Consider the following 18,208-nt stretch of genomic DNA (forward strand, 5'->3'; position numbering starts at 1 on the left):
AACCTGCAGATTTGACTAACTGCGAGTTCCAAATCCACAGTGTAGGACTGACCTGACTTCATGAACATGACAAGAAGCACAGTCCTGTTGCATTTAGGAGGCTGAGACACATTTCTGTTTTTTTCCAAAAACTGGAAGTGCATCTCAGAGATCTTCAAAGGGCCTTCTGAGACATGGAGAGGCCACACGAGGTCTCCCCACATCTCAGAAGGCCTCCAGATGTGACCAAAGGGCACTTCTGGTTGCATCCAGAGGTTCTCTAAGAGTTCCACCACAGATCTCGTTATCCTTGCATTTTGGCATCCTCAGGGGTTTCTGGAAACAGGGATCCCGAGGTCAGACTGTAGTTTAAACCTAAAAAGCTTCACCAGCCTGGCAGATGGGTGAAAATCAAAAGCCTTTTTGCCAGTGTCTACTATATAATGTATATAATATAGTCTCCAGTATATAGTATGTCTCTACAATACAATAATAACAAGATGGGCTGATGGGTGGGCCTACTAAGCTACAATATTCTGACAGAGCCGTTATTCATGACAGAGCCGTTATTCAACTAGGCATGCTCCCATATTAGACATTTAGTAGGGAGGTGCTTTTCACTCACTTTTTGTGGACCATCCAGATAATTGTGCCAGCCTATTGTGCCAGGGCTTTTGTGATATTCTCTCACCTATTTTCAAACCTGATTTGAAACATAACTGCTACATTATTTTTTTCAGATGAAAACTGGTTTAGAATTACTGTATTACCACACCTGATGCAGGAGAGTGCGTGATGATTTCTTGCATTACCTGCCCACCTGTTCCAGTACCCTGCACTGCCCACCCTTTCTGCTCTTGAGTAAAGTCACTTATTTGTATGCACACCAGAGCTGAACAGCCTTCATACTGTTTGATGACAAAATATAGTAATTTTTTAAAAGATTCCTTTCCCCATATTCCCTGTCTTCTCTTTTCAGCAGCACGGAAAGGCTGCCAATGGATGATACTTCCCCAGATATCACTACAGTTGCCTTTGGGAGGAAGGAAAGGAAGGAGGTCCTTGAAAGGGAATTGCATGGATTGGATTCTGCCAGCATTCTGCCCTTTACCAACCCCACAAATGACTCACTGAGTCCAATAGCAAAAAAGTGATGCCCCAACAGCACTAAGAAGTCCTACTGTGGAAGCAGCCCAGGAAGAGCATGCCATGAGCCAACATTAATCAAATGCAACTTCACCTTTAATGACAATAGCTCCCTATAGAGATTCTGTTAGCCCACAAGCAAGCCCTACCTCCACTTTCCATAGCCTCGCTCCATCTCTCCATGGACAACATTTGTCTGCACAGGCAACCGGTGTCCCTGGGGAGAGCAGAGGAATAGACAAAGCAACAGAGTATGGCAGCATAAGGGCTTAGCAGTTGCACTCATGCTGCCCCCAACACAGGTTCCTGGTCCAGAGAGACTGAACATCTGAAGAAAGTTCCTGTCTGTCTCAAATCTGGATAACTTAAGACAAATGTAGGACTGCAGAACTCTTTACACATTTGGATGTGTGTGGGAACTGAGAACAAAGTTGCCATTAACTGAAAGAAAGAAAAGTGGCTGCAAAGAAGGAAAGGTTAGCCAAGCACACCAGAACAGACACCATTGAGAAAACCATAATGAGAAAAGAGACTTTGGAACTGATCCATTATCAATGAAACTTAATCAAACCAGAGGACAAAAACAGCAAAACTGGTCCTTGTGAGCCTTGTAATAAAAAATATTAAGAAAACACATACCCTGCTTTAAGAATGCATGACTCAATTCAAAATGTTCATATAACAAAGTGCTAGAAGATACTAGAAAAGCTGTGCATCTAAAGGCACAATCCTAACCCACTTTCCAGCACCAGCATAAGGGCAATGCAGCTCCAAGTTAAGAGAACAAACATTCCCTTACTTTGAGGAAGCCTCCATGAGTGCCACCCAACTGCAGGATGCAGCAGGCGTCCCATTGGCACAGCTAAGCCAGTGCTGGAAAGTTGGTTAGGATTTGGGCCTAAGTTTACTGATTTCAAGCATTAGCATGAATCTGCACTTTAAATCCTCATTTTCTGATGAACTAACTTACTGCTTTTGCTTAATGTTTCAATCTTTTACTAATCCTCTCCTTCTCTCTCCTCTTTCATAGCCTCACCTCTGTTCCTTCACTTCTACCCAGCAATATATGCACAAAATATTCAGATTTGCTTCCCCAGTTTATCCCTATTTCCATTTTACTGCCCTTCTGTTGTATTCCTGAGTCTATTTTTAGATTGTCCTGAAGGGTGCACAAGAACCTCATTCTTTGAGAATTGTCATGCACATGGATGACACAACATACCTAAATGAGGCAAACTACAAACCAAGGCACTAGGTAGCCAAATAGAGAAATAAGGCCATATAGGTAATCTATAGCTCTAGACATCTTCAAAGTGGGTTTTCTGTACTGTGTGTTGAACAGTTAAGGTGAACTACATGTACAAATAAAATTGTGCCATTGCTGAAGCGATAATTCAAATAAGGACACCATGAGACAGGAGCAGTTCCACATGTAGGACCTTGCTTATGCAAAGGCCTGCACCCTTGCCAGACAATCCCTGGATAACACATGATAAGCCAGGACCCCTGGGGACTATTACTGGGTGACTGGCAAAGGAGCAGCACCACCATTTTTTCTGGTTCTTGCACTATCTTACAAATTCTAAATGTTCATTCCCCCCCCCCCCCAGCACAATGCTGATGTAGAGGTATCCAGGTATAGAAATATCTGGGAACTGAAAATGGCACCAGGCAAAGGGAGGGCAGCCTGCCACTGTTTCTCAGTCTCGTAAGATAGAGCCCAGGACACAGTATGAAGGTCCACGAGGAGGTGGCAGAGGGAGCAGGTATCACTAGCAGACATGGGTCTTCCTTTGTGCTGCCTCTGGCAACTATAACAGCAGCTGCCAAGGAAGACTATTGCTCATCTACTGCCCAATTAGTTTTTGCAGGCAGGATACAGAACCAGGCAGCAACGGTAAGAGTTCTCCTTCCCTGTCAGTGTAACCACAGACAGTGACAAGAAAGAAAAAATTGCATCCACTTGCTGCCCCATTCCTGGATAGCACTTCCCCAGTTTATCCCTAAGAGGTAGTTGGCATGCACGTGCACACACCTGCAAAGGAGTGTGCCACTGGGGGAACTTCAAGGGCTTTTGCCTCAGGGTTCCACAAAAGCTGGAGCAATCACTGCTATGAGACTTAAGAAAAGCGAGCAAGGAGATTTGTTAAGCCTTGCTGGAAAGTACATGCTGTACCACTGTTTCTTAAAAGATATGAATTTAATAAAATTTGGCACATGCAGAAACAGATGTGGTGAGCCAAACACAAGCAACAAGACATTAGGTGACTTGCAAGGGCGTAGAATTCAAAAATAGCACTTCAGGTATTAGTCGGCATGGGAACACCACTATATGAAGTTTAGTATATGTGAAATAGAACAAGGTCAGGTTATTGTCTGGGAACCTACTGGACACTGGCTAAGCTTCTGCAAGGTCACATTCATTTGCTCAGGGAAACTGACAAGAGGAACAAAAGACTCAACTCCTACAAGGGCAGTTCTGCTAATAGTAAAACTTCACACAGAACCTCAGAACAGGAAAGGCGGTTGACAGGAAGGGTGTTGCAATATAATGGTACTTTAAAAATACCGAGGAGGAACTAGATAGAGGTGGAGGGAAATAGATGAGACTGAATTTCATACACTCATTTGGAATCAAAACACCCAAACTTCAGTTACAAGCCTTTACTCATCATACTTTGAATGTACTAGACTTCGTTTACTCAAAATTTTTATCTTGGTCTAAAAATGCCTGAACCTACTTCAACTTCTATGCAACTGTAAGGAAAGCTGGAGGACAACCCAGAAGTCACCACCTTGAGCACTCTCATTATTTGGAGGGAAAGATGGGGTATAAATAATTTAAATAAACATCAACTGCTTCAAAATGGTTTCCATTTCTCCATCTCACTCTCTTACCAAATAAACTAGGACTAGAATGGGGAAATGAAAGCTCTCGCTACCACCACCCAAGGCTAAGAAGCCCAGGCAAATGGAGGTCAAATTGGGAAAAAGAAATCCCCAAATTCTAAGGAAGCTCTAGTTTTACAAAGATAGCAACAGTGCTCTGGTAGACATAGCAACCCTATGCCTCCCAAGCAAATTTAGATGAAGCAGGTAACAGAAATACAGAAATTTCATTAAAAGGCTGAGGTGTCAAAACCAAGGATGGACAAAGGGAAAGGATAAAAACCAAGATGCTAAGCAGCAAATACAAGGAGAGAAAGTGGCAGGTTAGTAGCAAAGGTGGGCTTTATAGACTAAAAGTGTGAGATTCAGAAATCTAGGTCATTGTCCAATCCCCCAGCATTAATGCCCACAGGTTATTTAAAGAGGAGGTGCATACCAGTACAGCAGGAAGAAAGAGCAAGAATGAAAAGGATGAATTAATTCTGAAGGAGGAGCACAAAGCTAATTTACCATGTAAGGGGCATATGTAGCTGAGGAGGGAATACAGGATGACACCAGTCTCCTGCTAACTGAAGGAGATGCCTCCTGCAATTTCACAAACCAACACTAGGAGATTTATGGTTTGAATTTTGGCTTTAACCTCAGCCTGCATCACTTGCATAAATCATCCCTTCAGCATGACCGTTCCCGGGATTATCCTTACCTCAGGCCGATATGCAGGAAACACACTTCATCCAAATATGCTCATCTTGAATCAGTGATTCATCTGAACCAAGGCAATATATAATGCCAACATTCTTTTAGATACATTTCTTTAAAAGTAGGCTACAGATGAATGCTCATAAGAACATAAGAACAGCCCCACTGGATCAGGCCATAGGCCCAACTAGTCCAGCTTCCTGTATCTCACAGCAGCCCACCAAATGCCCCAGGGAGCACACCAGATAACAAGAGACCTCATCCTGGTGCCCTCCCTTGCATCTGGCATAACCCATTTCTAAACCCATTTAGAAATGGGTTTAGAAATGACATAACCCATTTCTAAAAACAGGAGGTTGCACATACACATCATGGCTTGTACCCCGTAATGGATTTTTCCTCCAGAAACGTGTCCAATCCCCTTTTACAGGCATCCAGGCTAGACGCCAGCACCACATCCTGTGGCAAGGAGTTCCACAGACCGACCACACGCTGAGTAAAGAAATATTTTCTTTTGTCTGTCCTAACCCGCCCAACACTCAATTTTAGTGGATGTCCCCTGGTTCTGGTATTATGTGAGAGTGTAAAGAGCATCTCCCTATCCACTCTGTCCATCCCCTGCATAATTTTGTATGTCTCAATCATGTCCCCCCTCAGGCGTCTCTTTTCTAGGCTGAAGAGGCCCAAACGCCGTAGCCTTTCCTCATAAGGAAGGTGCCCCAGCCCCGTAATCATCTTAGTCGCTCTCTTGCACCTTTTCCATTTCCACTATGTCTTTTTTGAGATGCGGCGACCAGAACTGGACACAATACTCCAGGTGTGGTCTTACCATAGATTTGTACAACGGCATTATAATATTAGCCGTTTTGTTCTCAATACCCTTCCTAATGATCCCAAGCATAGAATTGGCCTTCTTCACTGCCGCCGCACATTGGGTCAATACTTTCATCAACCTGTCCACCACCACCCCAAGATCTCTCTCCTGATCTGTCACAGACAGCTCAGAACCCATCAGCCTATATCTAAAGTTTTGATTTTTTGCCCCAATGTGCATGACTTTACACTTACTGACATTGAAGCGCATCTGCCATTTTGCTGCCCATTCTGCCAGTCTGGAGAGATCCTTCTGGAGCTCCTCACAATCACTTCTGGTCTTCACCACTCGGAAAAGTTTGGTGTCGTCTGCAAACTTAGCCACTTCACTGCTCAACCCTGTCTCCAGGTGATTTATGAAGAGCTTGAAAAGCACCGGTCCCAGGACAGATCCTTGGGGCACACCGCTTTTCACCTCTCTCCATTGTGAAAATTGCCCATTGACACCTACTCTCTGTTTCATGGCCTCCAACCAGTTCTCAATCCACGAGAGGACCTGTCCTCTAATTCCCTGACTGTGGAATTTTTTCAGTCGCCTTTGGTGAGGGACCGTGTCAAACGCCTTCTGAAAGTCCAGATATATAATGTCCATGGGTTCTCCCACATCCACATGCCTGCTGACCTTTTCAAAGAATTCTATAAGGTTCGTGAGGCAAGACTTACCCTTACAGAAGCCATGCTGATTCTCCCTCAGCAAGGCCTGTTCGTCTATGTGTTTTGAGATCCTATCTTTGATGAGGCATTCCACCATCTTACCCGGTATGGATGTTAGGCTGACCGGCCTATAGTTTCCCAGGTCCCCCCTCTTTCCCTTTTTAAAAACAGGCATGACATTTGCTATCCTCCAATCTTCTGGCATCGTGGCCGTTTTGAGGGACAAGTTGCATACCTTAGTCAAGAGATCTGCAACTTCATTCTTCAATTCCTTAATAACTCTTGGGTGGATGCCATCAGGGCCTGGTGACTTATTGATCTTTAATTTATCATTGAGGTCTGAAACATCTTCTCTTTTAACCTCTATCTGACTTAACTCCTCGGTCAGGAGGGGCCGTTCCGGCAGTGGTATCTGCCCGAGGTCTTCTGCCGTGAAGACAGATGCAAAGAACTCATTTAATTTCTCTGCCATCTCTTAAGTCTCCTTTTATCTCCCCTTTCCCTCCCTCACCATCCAGAGGGCCAACCGCTTCTCTGGCGGGTTTCCTGCTTCTAACATATTTGAAGAAGCTTTTATTATTCCCCTTAATGTTGCTGGCCATGCGTTCCTCATAATCTCGCTTGGCCTCCCGTATCACCTTCTTACATTTCTTTTGCCACAGTTTATGTTCCTTTTTATTCTCCTCATTAGGGCAAGACTTCCATTTACGGAAGGAAGCTTCCTTGCCCTTCACAGCCTCTCTAACTTGGCTGGTTAGCCATGCGGGCACCCTCCTGGATTTAGTGGAACCCTTCTTTCTTTGCAGTATACACCTCTACTGGGCCTCTATTACTGTTGTTTTAAGCAGCCTCCATGCACTCTGGAGAGATTGGACTCTTTTTACCCTCCCTTTCAACCTCCTTCTGATGTGCTACAATGGGAATGCTGAGCTTCTAACAAAACAGTAATGTCAGTTTAAAAATAAAGTCATTCCCAAATGGCCCGGGGTGGGGGAAAGAATCTCACTGTCAGTGTCTTATATGCACTGGCCACTCAGATACTCAGGCAACATTAATATTTCATACAATTATATCCCAGCCTTTTCTTCCCATTAGGAAAATCAAGATGGCATACTTAGGAATTTCAGGGTTTCCAACCAGACTAGACCTATTTAACTTGCCCGAGGCCATCACATCTTGCACTTTCAGGCTATACAACATTCATATTTCCCCAGCAGCAGCAAGCTGCTGCTGCTTCAGGGTTGAATTTCTCCATAAATGATATCCCCATAAGAATGCCTTCATGAACACTGTATTTCTACAGGCAGCACTAAGTTAATGGTCCAAAAATGATTTCTTAAAACATATCTCAGACCATTGTAACAGAGGAACTGTCCACAATTTTTTTATTTGCAAGCCACAAACAAGTCCCCATCAAGCTAATGACTGTTCCAAAATTGGAGATCAAAAAGGCATCTCAGTAGTACCCAAACCTACGAGCCATGAGTATTGAACAGCACGCCATACGGTCTTATTTGCAGCAACTGAATGAATGCACTTACAGAGCTCTTCCAAAGCAATATTTTTTCAAATTTGATACAAGCTGTTTTAAAGAATGTTCCAAATTTGAGGAAAAGTTAACCTTGCTAGGGACAGGGATTACTGCTGTGTGCTTACACAGACTCATCCCTTCGGGAGGCCCTGCACTTGGAGGGGTCCCACTGAGTGCTGCACCATAGGGCAGTGGTACTCAAACCGGGACCCACTTTTTAGAATGAGAATCTATCAGAACCCACCAGAAGTGATGTCAGGACCAGAAGTGACATCATCAAGCAGGAAAATTTTTAACAATCCTAGGCTGCAATCCTACCCACACTTACCTAGGAGTCCCATTTACTGTCATTGTTCAAAACATATGCATAGTAACCTGTTAAAAGTACAGATCCCCATTTCCCCAAAAGCAGTCACATATCATGGTAGCATCAAGTTTAATATATTAAAAATAAAATATTGAAATGAATGGAGGCGCACCTGAAATTGGCTTGCGACCCACCTAGTGGGTCCCGACCCACAGTTTGAGAAACAGTGCAAAAGGAAATGAGTTAGGGAGACACTATCAAACAAGCGCTGCAGTGAGAAACCTCTTCAGAAGTGGTGAAAGTTAGATGTGCAAGAGAACACTAGGGCTATTCCGTGCCCACTCCTGTAGTGGAGTACTGGAGACTGGACGGAGTTGGGATGAGGGACAATCTTATACGTCTTGTATTACAACACTCTCCTTTTCCTACTTTGCTTCCTGGCAAAGATAAAGAGGGATTCCCCCCTTTAGGGAGCAAGTTGAGTTTAATTTAGAGTGCTTTAACTAGTATTTTATATTTCAATTTTTAGTAGTTATTTTGTCCTTTTATTAGTTGGTTATTTGACTACAGGTTGAGAATAACTATTTGTGTGGGTTCCATTCCAAGCACTCATGTGGATTATTATTATTATTATTAACAGTATTTATGGATGGCAAAGAAAGCACTATAGCAAATCAATTTAAAAAACAAAGTTTCTTTGTTCCAGTGATTTAAAAACAGCCTTGCTGAGCTTTTGACTCTAAGAGCCATTAAGAAGACAATCCATCAACCAGTCCTCCTCCTCTAAGAGCTTAGAAAGGCACTTCATTCAGCCCCTCCCTTCACCAATGCAAAGTGATCACCTTTCTTTCATGTGCTCAGGGGGAAGGGAGAGGTCCACTGGAGAGAGAAGGATTGATGGACTGTCAGCTAGCTGCCCCCCATCTCTCTCTCTCTCTCTCTCTCTCTCTCTCTCTCTCTCTCTCTCTCTCGTTAAGGAGGCTATTGTTAAAGGACTATTCAGTTTTTTAAACTGATTTTTTTTTTAATTGAGTAAGGATATGGGTAAAGTAACCAAATATACATGGATTGAATACAGGGTTGTATTAACAAAGGGGAAAAAACATTAGGAATTCACAGAACTGTAGTTATTACCATTTTAACTCACCATCAAAAAAAATTAATTACTGCTTTCCTCCATTCTATAATGTCAGTACCAATTGAACAAAAATTCAATCTAATCTTGTGTATAATTGTCATAAACATTGATACGTTTACTTTCGTCAATTTTGATTTTACTTAATTGACTCTTAATCATTTATCTATCCATCTGTAAAATGGATTCCATAATTGTATTGTTTCTATCTTACCATCCTTCGATCTTTCAGTTAAGACACCCATTTCAATAATCTCATATAATTTCTTAATCCACATATCTATAATGGGAATTTCTGAGCTCTTCCACATCTGAGCTTGCTGCATTAATATTGCTGCAATAATTGTATACAACAAAATATGTCTTGTATCATTATTACAGCTTTCGGGAAAAATATTCAATAGGAATATCTCTGGTTCAAAAGGTATAACACATTTAAAAACATTTTGAATATTCATATGTACTTTTCTCCAGAATTCTTTTGCCTTAGAACAAAGCCACCACATATGGTAAAAAGATTCTTTCGCCTTCTTACATTTACAGCATTTATTACATATACCAGGATACATTTTTGCAAGCCTGTCTGGAGGTAGGTACCATCTATAAAAGATTTTATAGATATTCTCTTTTATCGTTGTTGCTTTTATTATCTTCCTATTTCTCTTCCAAATCTGTTCCCAATTGTTCATCGTTATATTATGTCCAATATTCTTTGCCCACAGGATCATCACCTCTTTTACTGACATCTTCCATTTTCATGTTTAACAAATATTGGTACATCTTAATATAGTGTTCCTCATTTGATATTATGTCTCCGCTGGGTAGATGCCTTCTTTTTTTATCTTCCATCCATCTTGTTTTTACTTGTAATTCTGTCAGCCAATCCAATTTAATCCCTTTCTCCAATAACTCTTCTTTTGAATAAAGATCTGCTTTATCGTCTAATAAGTCGTCATATCTCTTATTTTGTGATTCCCGTATCCACAGTGGCTTTGTATTAATTTCTAGCGGTTTGACCCATCTTGGGATTTTCCCATAAACTTTATAAACTTTTAAAAACTGATTTTAAAGGGGTGCATTTTCCCCTTCTCCAGGGATCAGCACATTCCTTCTCATTTGCCATTCGTGTTGAGTCAATTCCGTGTATAAAAAGTTTGTGTATAAATAGGCTGGACCTGAATATAACATTTCAATATAGAAAAGTGTGCTTCTATTATTATTTGGGAATTAATGAGTACAAATTTAAAGTTAATTTGAATTTTGGGGTCTGTCTTAAGCATTTAGTTTTTATGCCTTATTTTAACACAGTTTAGCTATAATGGGGGGGCACACCATTTGAGTCAGCCCAGGCCCCATACTCTTCTAAGGATAGCCCTGAATACAACTACAGTTAATATGGCCACTGCTTTCCTCCATGCTTACATTTTTTGTAGCTTAACACACAACCAAGGACAAGCAACACTTTTCCTTCGAAAATGTGATGACCAACTGTGTGATCTCTTTCATAGGACCCCAGTCCTTCCCCCCCCCCCCCCCCAGAAGTGGGACATCAGCAGGATTACCTTGGGCAGGAGGTCTGGTCTAGAGGGTAGAGCCTCCATTTGCCTGAAGATTAACATCCACAAGGTCGCCAGTTCGAGGCCACCGGCACCGTGCGACCTTGAAGCAGCTGGCAAGCTGCAGCTGAGCTGTTCCATCTGCTCAGAGCGTGGGAGGATGGAGGCCAGAATGTTAAACCAGATCGGAGTGTAACATCTTGAATGTGGTGGTTCTTGAAAGAGAGAACCTTCTTTCAATTTGTAAAAATCCCTGCGTGGATTTAATAAGCCTGCCTGTGTAAACCGCCTTGAATAAAGTCTTGAATAAAGACCAAGAAAGGCGGTATATAAATACTGTATATTATATTATTATTATGTTGCCTGTGGTTTCCTCCACACAGACACTCTTGGAGTTTGAGGTACAGCTTTGCTGAGCCAACTTAATTTGGTAATAGCTTTTCCATTCATCAGGACCCTGTTCCCCTCACAGAGAACTCGCCAATGTCCTCTAGATCTTGTTGCCTCACAAAGCCCCCATCACTGTCCAGTCAGATCTTGTTAACTCACAAGACAGTCCATTAAATAGGAGTTCTGCCTGCTTCTGCTTGCAGGCCAGCCCCTCCAGGACCTGTCAGCTCTGTGGTCCATACAGGAAGACCATCCTCTTCAGGAAAGTCCAGTGAGTGTTCGGGGCCCTGGGGGCTGGGTGGGTGAGCAGAGTGAGTAAGGGTGCCTGCCTGTGGTGGGGGCAGCCACTAGCTGCTGGAGTGGCTTGTCCTCTTCCTGAACCAAGCTGGGCTCCCCCTTGGTCTTGACATGGACTCAGGAGCTCCCTGGTCCATGTCTGGCCAACCGCAGGTGGGGCTGCTGCCCCTTCAGGGATAGGCCAAGGGAAGATGAGGGATTCCTGTCTCCTTGGGACAGTTCCCTGGTGTTGCAGCCACCAAGGGAGAAGCACCCACTTTCTTTGGCAGCTGGGCTCCTTGTGAGCCAGCCCACCAGCCTAGCTGGCCTTGCCCCTTCCAGTCATGATACTGGTTTGCCAGGTGCCGTGTTAGTCAGTCATGCGGCAGCTTCAGCGGTAGCAGACGACTCCCTGAGGCACCTCATCCCCAGGGTATTCCTCCAGCTCCTGGATGAAGCACCAGGGTCTGGCTGCATGGCTCCATGCTAGGGCAAGCAGCTGCAGCAGGACCAGTGCAAGGGTGAACAGCCTGGCCACACCCATCATTAAGAATCCACAAACTCACAGACTATTTGGGGTGCTAGCTGGATGAAGGGTGCACTCCTGATCCAGTATATCCATTCCTGCACTCCATGCAAGAAGCATATATGTCAGAAGATTCTCAAACCTTACCTTTGATGATGGAAACAACGCCTCTTGAATCTGTGTCTAACTTATTGACCAATGTTTTTGGGTCAATCTTCACCCCAGCAAAGATATTTGAGGGTAAACATCCCTGGTCAAACAAAAAATAAAACAAACAAAAAATAAAAATGTGATACAATTACAGTACTCCCTTAAATTGTAGTCTCAGCCTTGCTCCTAACTTTGAAGTATCTCAAAGTAATCAACAATTTTAACAATGTAAACATGCAAGTCATACTGGCCAAAACACTGGGTTCTTCTTATTTGAGTGCATACCAACACAACGTGCTTGAAAGGAAAGGGAAGAAAATTATTCCCAATAGCCTTCCCCTCCCCAGTAAAGAACATACCAGTTGCTTATTCAAGATTTTCAGACTTAACTACACAAGCAATTGAAAGATTAGAGAGATGAGACAAGAAGATGTTTTATACATAAAAATACCTCAGAGGAATCATTTAGTCAAAGATTAAATGCAAAATTTACCCCCTGGGGGCTGGGGGATAAGAATAGGCCCTCAGTTTGGCTGTACTTGTCGTAAGAGGCGACTAAACAGCCACCGGGTAGATGGGACTCGTCAGCCTGGGAAGGCAGCTCATCTGAGAGAAGGAAAACTCTGATCCCAAACCTCCACTGCCTTGTGGCTACATCCAGTTGTGGAAAATGCTTCAGGAGTCAACCTCGAGGCAAAATCCGGAGCCGGAGTCCCTGAGGCAGTTCATGGCTGAACACAGTCACTTTCTGGCAACTCCTGCGACGCCACTGGAACCAACCGTATTGGCTTCTGCCTTTCCATTGGACCATTTCAGCGACGTGGAGAGGGGGGATTTGCTGCATGGCTAACAGCCTATCCTCCATACCGACTTTACCCAGGCTTCGCGCACTGGAGAGAACACTCTGTTCCAGAACTACCATTCAGAGCCCGATACCATAGTCTTCCGAGACTGAAGGATGCCAACTCTCCAAATGCAAAATTTAGGGCTAGTGTTAAATTAGTTAGGGTTAAATTGAACTGGATACAATGAGAAAAAAGCTGGACTTCTGCAGACAGGTGTTATGTTGAAAAAACAATTATTTTCTTTATACAAACCTTTCAAAAAGGTAATAACTGATAATTTACAATGTAAGTCTGTTACTATCATTTAAGAAATGAGTGGACAAGTACTTTGGTCCAAAGTCTGCACTGGAGTATGGAAATTATATGGAGAGAAAAAAATGCATAACTGTTATAATTACCATAACTGTTTCCTGTTCTGTCAAAAACAATTTTCACAGAATCATAGAATTGGAAGGGACCTAATAGGTCATCTAGTCTAACCCCCTGCATTAGGCAGGAAATCCTCTTAGAGCATCTCCAACAGGTGCTTGTTGAGCCTCTGCTTGAACAGTGAGCGAGGGTCTACCACCTCTTTCGGGAATCTGTTCCACTGCTGAACTGCCCTGACCGTCAAGAATTTTTTCCTAATCAAAATCTCCTCTCTTGCAGTTGTAGCCATTGGTTCTAGCTCTACTTTCAGAGACATGTGAGACTAAATTATTCCCTTCTTCCATATGACAGCCCTCTAGGTATTTGAAGACATCTATCATATCCCCTTCAAATTTTGCATTTAATTATTTATTTTTTAATGCCCTTCAAATTTTGCATTCCTTTTTTTTAAATTCATAATATTCACTGTTCATGTTTCTTTCTTCTGCAGCACTCATTTTTGATTTGGAATAATTCCAAGAATTAAAACAGGAAATTACTTAGCCTACCTCTGATTTCGAATTTTTATACAAAGCAAAGGAAGGTGGGTGGAAGAAGAGAAAAGACTAACTCTATTTAGAATGTTGGAGAACCAGACAAAATCTTAACTATTGTATACTTTGTTTCCTTGGCACAGTAGTTACTCCTTGCCATTTTACTATTTATCCTCAACAGGATATAGTTCTGTGTTTTTTTTTAATCCATCTACATGTATTTTGTCTGAGAATGGCTTTATAAAATTCAGACTTTTTAATACTCTTTTTCTCAAGTTAGAGCCCAATCCTGTGCTCGGCAGCATGGCTCCTGCTTGCGCTAGCCCAGCGCTGGCTGGTGCTGGGCTAGCACGGGGCAGTCGCCCAGCTTCCGCAGCTTGGCGGTCTCCCGGACTGCTGAGCTGCGGTATGGTAAGGGGGGGTGGAGAGGAGGTGTTCCGCGGAGGGGGGAGGCCGGGGAGTGGCACAGGGAGAGCGGGGGGAAGCATGACATGGCGGGCTGGAGGCGTGTCTGGGGGAGGGAGGCAGGCAGGTCTGCAGAGCTCCACTCTGCAGGATCCAATGCGCTCGGGGAGGCCTCCACGACCTACACCTTACCGCCGACTTTTTGGTCAGCAGTAAAGTGAGTAGCCCCACTGTGGGGCTGCTTACCTTACCCGGGGGAAGGGGACAATAGTCCCCTTCTCCTGAGGCACCTCCTCCTCCCGAGGCACGTTCTCGGTGCCGCCGAGCTTGGAATGGGCTGCCAAACAGTTAACACTGCATACACTTTATGGAGTTGCAGTGCAAGCAAAGTTGATATTATTCTACATAAAATGTAGCAGAACCAGTTCAAAGTGTCAGAGCCACTTCTGAAAATGAGTAACTGGTCCAGAGAATTGAACAATATTAATGAATCTAGACCAAGCACAAATTTGTAGCAATTAAGAACTCCCCATCTGCAAGGCTGCCATTTTTGCAGCACACACAACAAAGAGTCTTGTGGCACCTTAAAGACTAACCCATATATTTTGGTATCAGCTTTCATGGACTATGTTTCATTTCATCAGATGCATAAAGTGAATTTTTATAGCTGCATCCCTAAAAATCCAAGCATAATAAATGCTATGAAATGAAAAGCAGTTTGGAGTGACATACTCTGTTTGGAGTATGTCACTGGAGTATGTCACTCTGTCACTCTCTGTTTGGAGATCACTTTGTTGTGATTGGATTCTTATTCGTGCAGCATAAAAATCCAATACAACAGAAATAACAATTTACCCACTGTGACCTTTGACCTTCAGTGGAAAATAAATTACTGATGGTCAATAAATGGTTGTTGAAATAATTCCCAAACCACAGTTTCAGGACTCTTTCAACATATACTTGGATAAACGCATGGTCTTGAATTGGGATCTGGTTAGATTTAGCCATATATCTGACAGAAACAGTTCACTCCCCTATGACTGTACTGTCCTAAAGGAATTGCAGTACTCAAATATTTCTTGCACCATCTGGTGGAGAACATATTGTTACACATTTCAGAAGTCTTGATTACTCTGAATGAGTTTACCATTGCAGTTTTGCATCAGGTGCTGCAAAACGGAACAAAAGAATGAACACTGATGACTAGGATTCTTATTCACTCTCATAAGTGGGTTCTATGCTGTCCTGGGGAAAAAGTAAGTCCTGTAAAAATAAGGGCCCAATCCTATACCATTGCAGTGCCAGCATTGGGTGTCACAAATGTGCTATAAGGTGCATCTGCGGCACCTGGAGATTAGGGGGCACTGAGCCTGCGCCAGTAGACACTGAGCCTCAGTGCTGCTTGGATGGACGGCTGGCACTCCAGCACCACTGGGTGGCAGTAAATAGTATAGGACAGGGTGAAGTGGGGAGTGGACAGAACAAGGTGTGCCCTGTCCTAGTGGCCTCAGCGGAGCCAAAGGATACAGCAGTAGCCGTTTCGGTGCTGCTGCAACCAGCAGAGCTGCCAGCTTTAGAACTGGGCTGTAAGTCAGTTTGAATCTGGAGAGGCAAAGAAAGCTGCGACTTGGCTGAAATATCTGGGGGTGCAGTGGCTTGCTTTGGAGATCTGATGTGGGATTAAGAACTGTGCTAACTGCTTCTAAGAGTCTAGGTGCCTCCAATATCCCTCTGTTTGTACAATTTGTAAATATAGGTATAACCTAATTATCCACAGATTTTTCAAACATGTTTTTATCTCAACATGATGAGAAGTGTCCTTGAGATAGGGCACCAGCAGACAATCAATCAATCTCTCCCTTTCTACATGCTTAGAACAGCTTCACTCCAAGGCAAGGGACCCCTCCCATCCCTCTGAGCAAGTGAAAGAAGTGATTATCACCTCCTCTTTGCATTCTTTCCTCAGGCTGTGCTCCAGGGGAAGGAAGGGACCACTGTCAAGGAGTAAAGGCCCTTCTAAACACCAGGAGAGAGACTGATTGCTAGACTGCCTAATGCCTCTGTCCTGCATTGCAAAGGTCAGCAAGGCTGTTTTTAAATTGCTGAGGAAAGTGACATAGGGCACAATTCTAACCAGGCCTACTCAGAAGTAAGTCCTATTTTGTTCAATGGGGCTTACTCTCAGGAAAGTGTGGTTAGAATTGCAGCCATAGTTTTTTTTTAATGGATTTCCTTTAACACTATTTTTGGCATTCATGTACGTTCTGGGAATGGAACCCTGGATACAGAGATTCAACCTGTAACACAAATACCCTCCCCTACATCAGGCAATCAGAGGCAGCCTACCTCTAAATCCAAGAGCTTGCACGTACCTACTATGACTTGTAACCAGTAATAGACTTTTCCTCCAGAAATTTGTCCAATCCCCTCTTAAAGGCATCCAAGCAAGATGCCATCACTACATCCTGTGACAAGGAGTTCCACAAACTAATTACATGCTGGGTAAAGAAATATTTTCTTCTGTCTGTCCTAACTCTCCCAACACTCAACTTTCGTGTATGTCCCCTGGTTCTGGTGTTGTGAGAGGGAAAAGAGCATCTCTCTTTATCAACTCTATCCATCCCCTGCATAATTTAGTATGTCTCAAAGGGGCGTATTGTGCTGGGAGATGATTCCCAAGCAAAAGCTGATTCAAAAGTTGGTCCCAATGAATTAAACTAGACTTATTTCTGGTGAACATACAAGAGACTGGAACCTTTACAGTTCTGACCTTATGCAGGGTCCACCTCATCTAATAAGCCCATTAAGCCTGAGACTGCGCCCCTGCACTGAGAAAGCGGCACCCCCCTCCCCATAACCCCTGAATGGCATTGCCCGAACTATTCCTCTCCAGCTCTCTCCCTCCTCACGTTCCCCCAGGACAGCACCAGCCCTCCCTCAGAGCCCAAGCCCAGGCATGTCTACTCAGAAGTAAGTCCATTAGAGTCAATAGGGCTTCCTCCCAGGAAAGTGTGGAAAGGATTGCAGCCTCAGAGCCCAAGCCCAGGCATGTCTACTCAGAAGTAAGTCCCACTAGAGTCAACGGGGCTTACTCCCGGGAAAGTGTGGCGAGGACTGCACTCTTCCTCCACTGCGCTGCTTTACCTGCATGAAAGGCGTGCCCAAGGCCACGGCAGTAGCCGGGACGTCCTCTTCAGGCAGCCCCCGCCGCCGTGTCGCCAGGTGCGGCGCTGCCTGATGCAGCCGCCTGCGAGCCACCACTTTGCCCACCATGGCCGCAGAAGCCGGCCCAGCCGTCCGGGAAGAGCAGAGGCTGAAAGGAGAAACTAAGGGCGGAAGCACGTGCTCTCACTAAATATCCCCCCGGAAACAGGGTACTTGCTCGGTATAGTTCCGCCTGGCGTGTGTTCCGGCAGTGGGCGGTCCTTCGTTGCCATGACACGCCTCCTCTGCACGAGCACCTGCCTGTAGCATGTTTGGGGCCTCGAACTTCGTTCTGAGATAGATGCCCCAAGATGCTGTCACGTGGTCCCCTGAGACCAGAGGGAAGGGAAGGGGCTCAGAGGAGAGACTGGTGCCTGGCCAGTGCCTGGCTGCAGTGCATGCCATGGTGACTGCTGGAAGAAACAGCAAAAGCTCCCTTGGAGGCAAGCAGATTACCTCCATCCAGTCCTGAAAGTTTGCTTCTTTACAGTGCAAGCCCACCTTGCGTTGGAACAGGCAGGCCAGGAGGACAGTCCAGTGCAAGACTGGGGCCAGGAGTGGCTCAGCCGGAGGCTCTTCTCCTGACCCCAGGGTAAGCCACCATGGCCCCAGTGGGTCTCCTCAGACCTGCACCACCTCTGGAGGTGGCCTAAGTCCAAGGAGAACAGAGTGACTTCAAACTGCTCTGTGCTGCTTGGGGAACAGGGTTGGGATGCAGCATAGCCGGTTCCAGCCCCACCT

The 18,208-nt window shown here is 44.3% G+C and overlaps 1 protein-coding gene across 3 annotated transcripts in view; it reads right to left on the reverse strand.

Annotated features, from left to right (window-relative positions):
• Nucleotides 1–17,588, reverse strand: part of SLX9 (SLX9 ribosome biogenesis factor) — a 55,887-nt gene extending 38,299 nt beyond the window's left edge. For all 3 annotated transcript variants that reach the window (XR_010794657.1, XM_066631788.1, XM_066631711.1), the window contains exons 1-2: nucleotides 17,408–17,588; nucleotides 12,109–12,211 (exon numbers count right to left, since the gene is read on the reverse strand). Coding sequence is in view for 2 of the 3 variants with exons in the window: in XM_066631788.1 (XP_066487885.1) it covers nucleotides 12,109–12,211; nucleotides 17,408–17,536 (232 nt within the window). In the remaining variant the exon portion in view is untranslated. The remainder of the gene's footprint in view (nucleotides 1–12,108; nucleotides 12,212–17,407) is intronic.
• Nucleotides 17,589–18,208: the final 620 nt, after the last annotated feature.

This window comes from Tiliqua scincoides, chromosome 1 (genome assembly GCF_035046505.1).
Source record: "Tiliqua scincoides isolate rTilSci1 chromosome 1, rTilSci1.hap2, whole genome shotgun sequence".
Lineage (NCBI taxonomy): Eukaryota > Metazoa > Chordata > Lepidosauria > Squamata > Scincidae > Tiliqua > Tiliqua scincoides.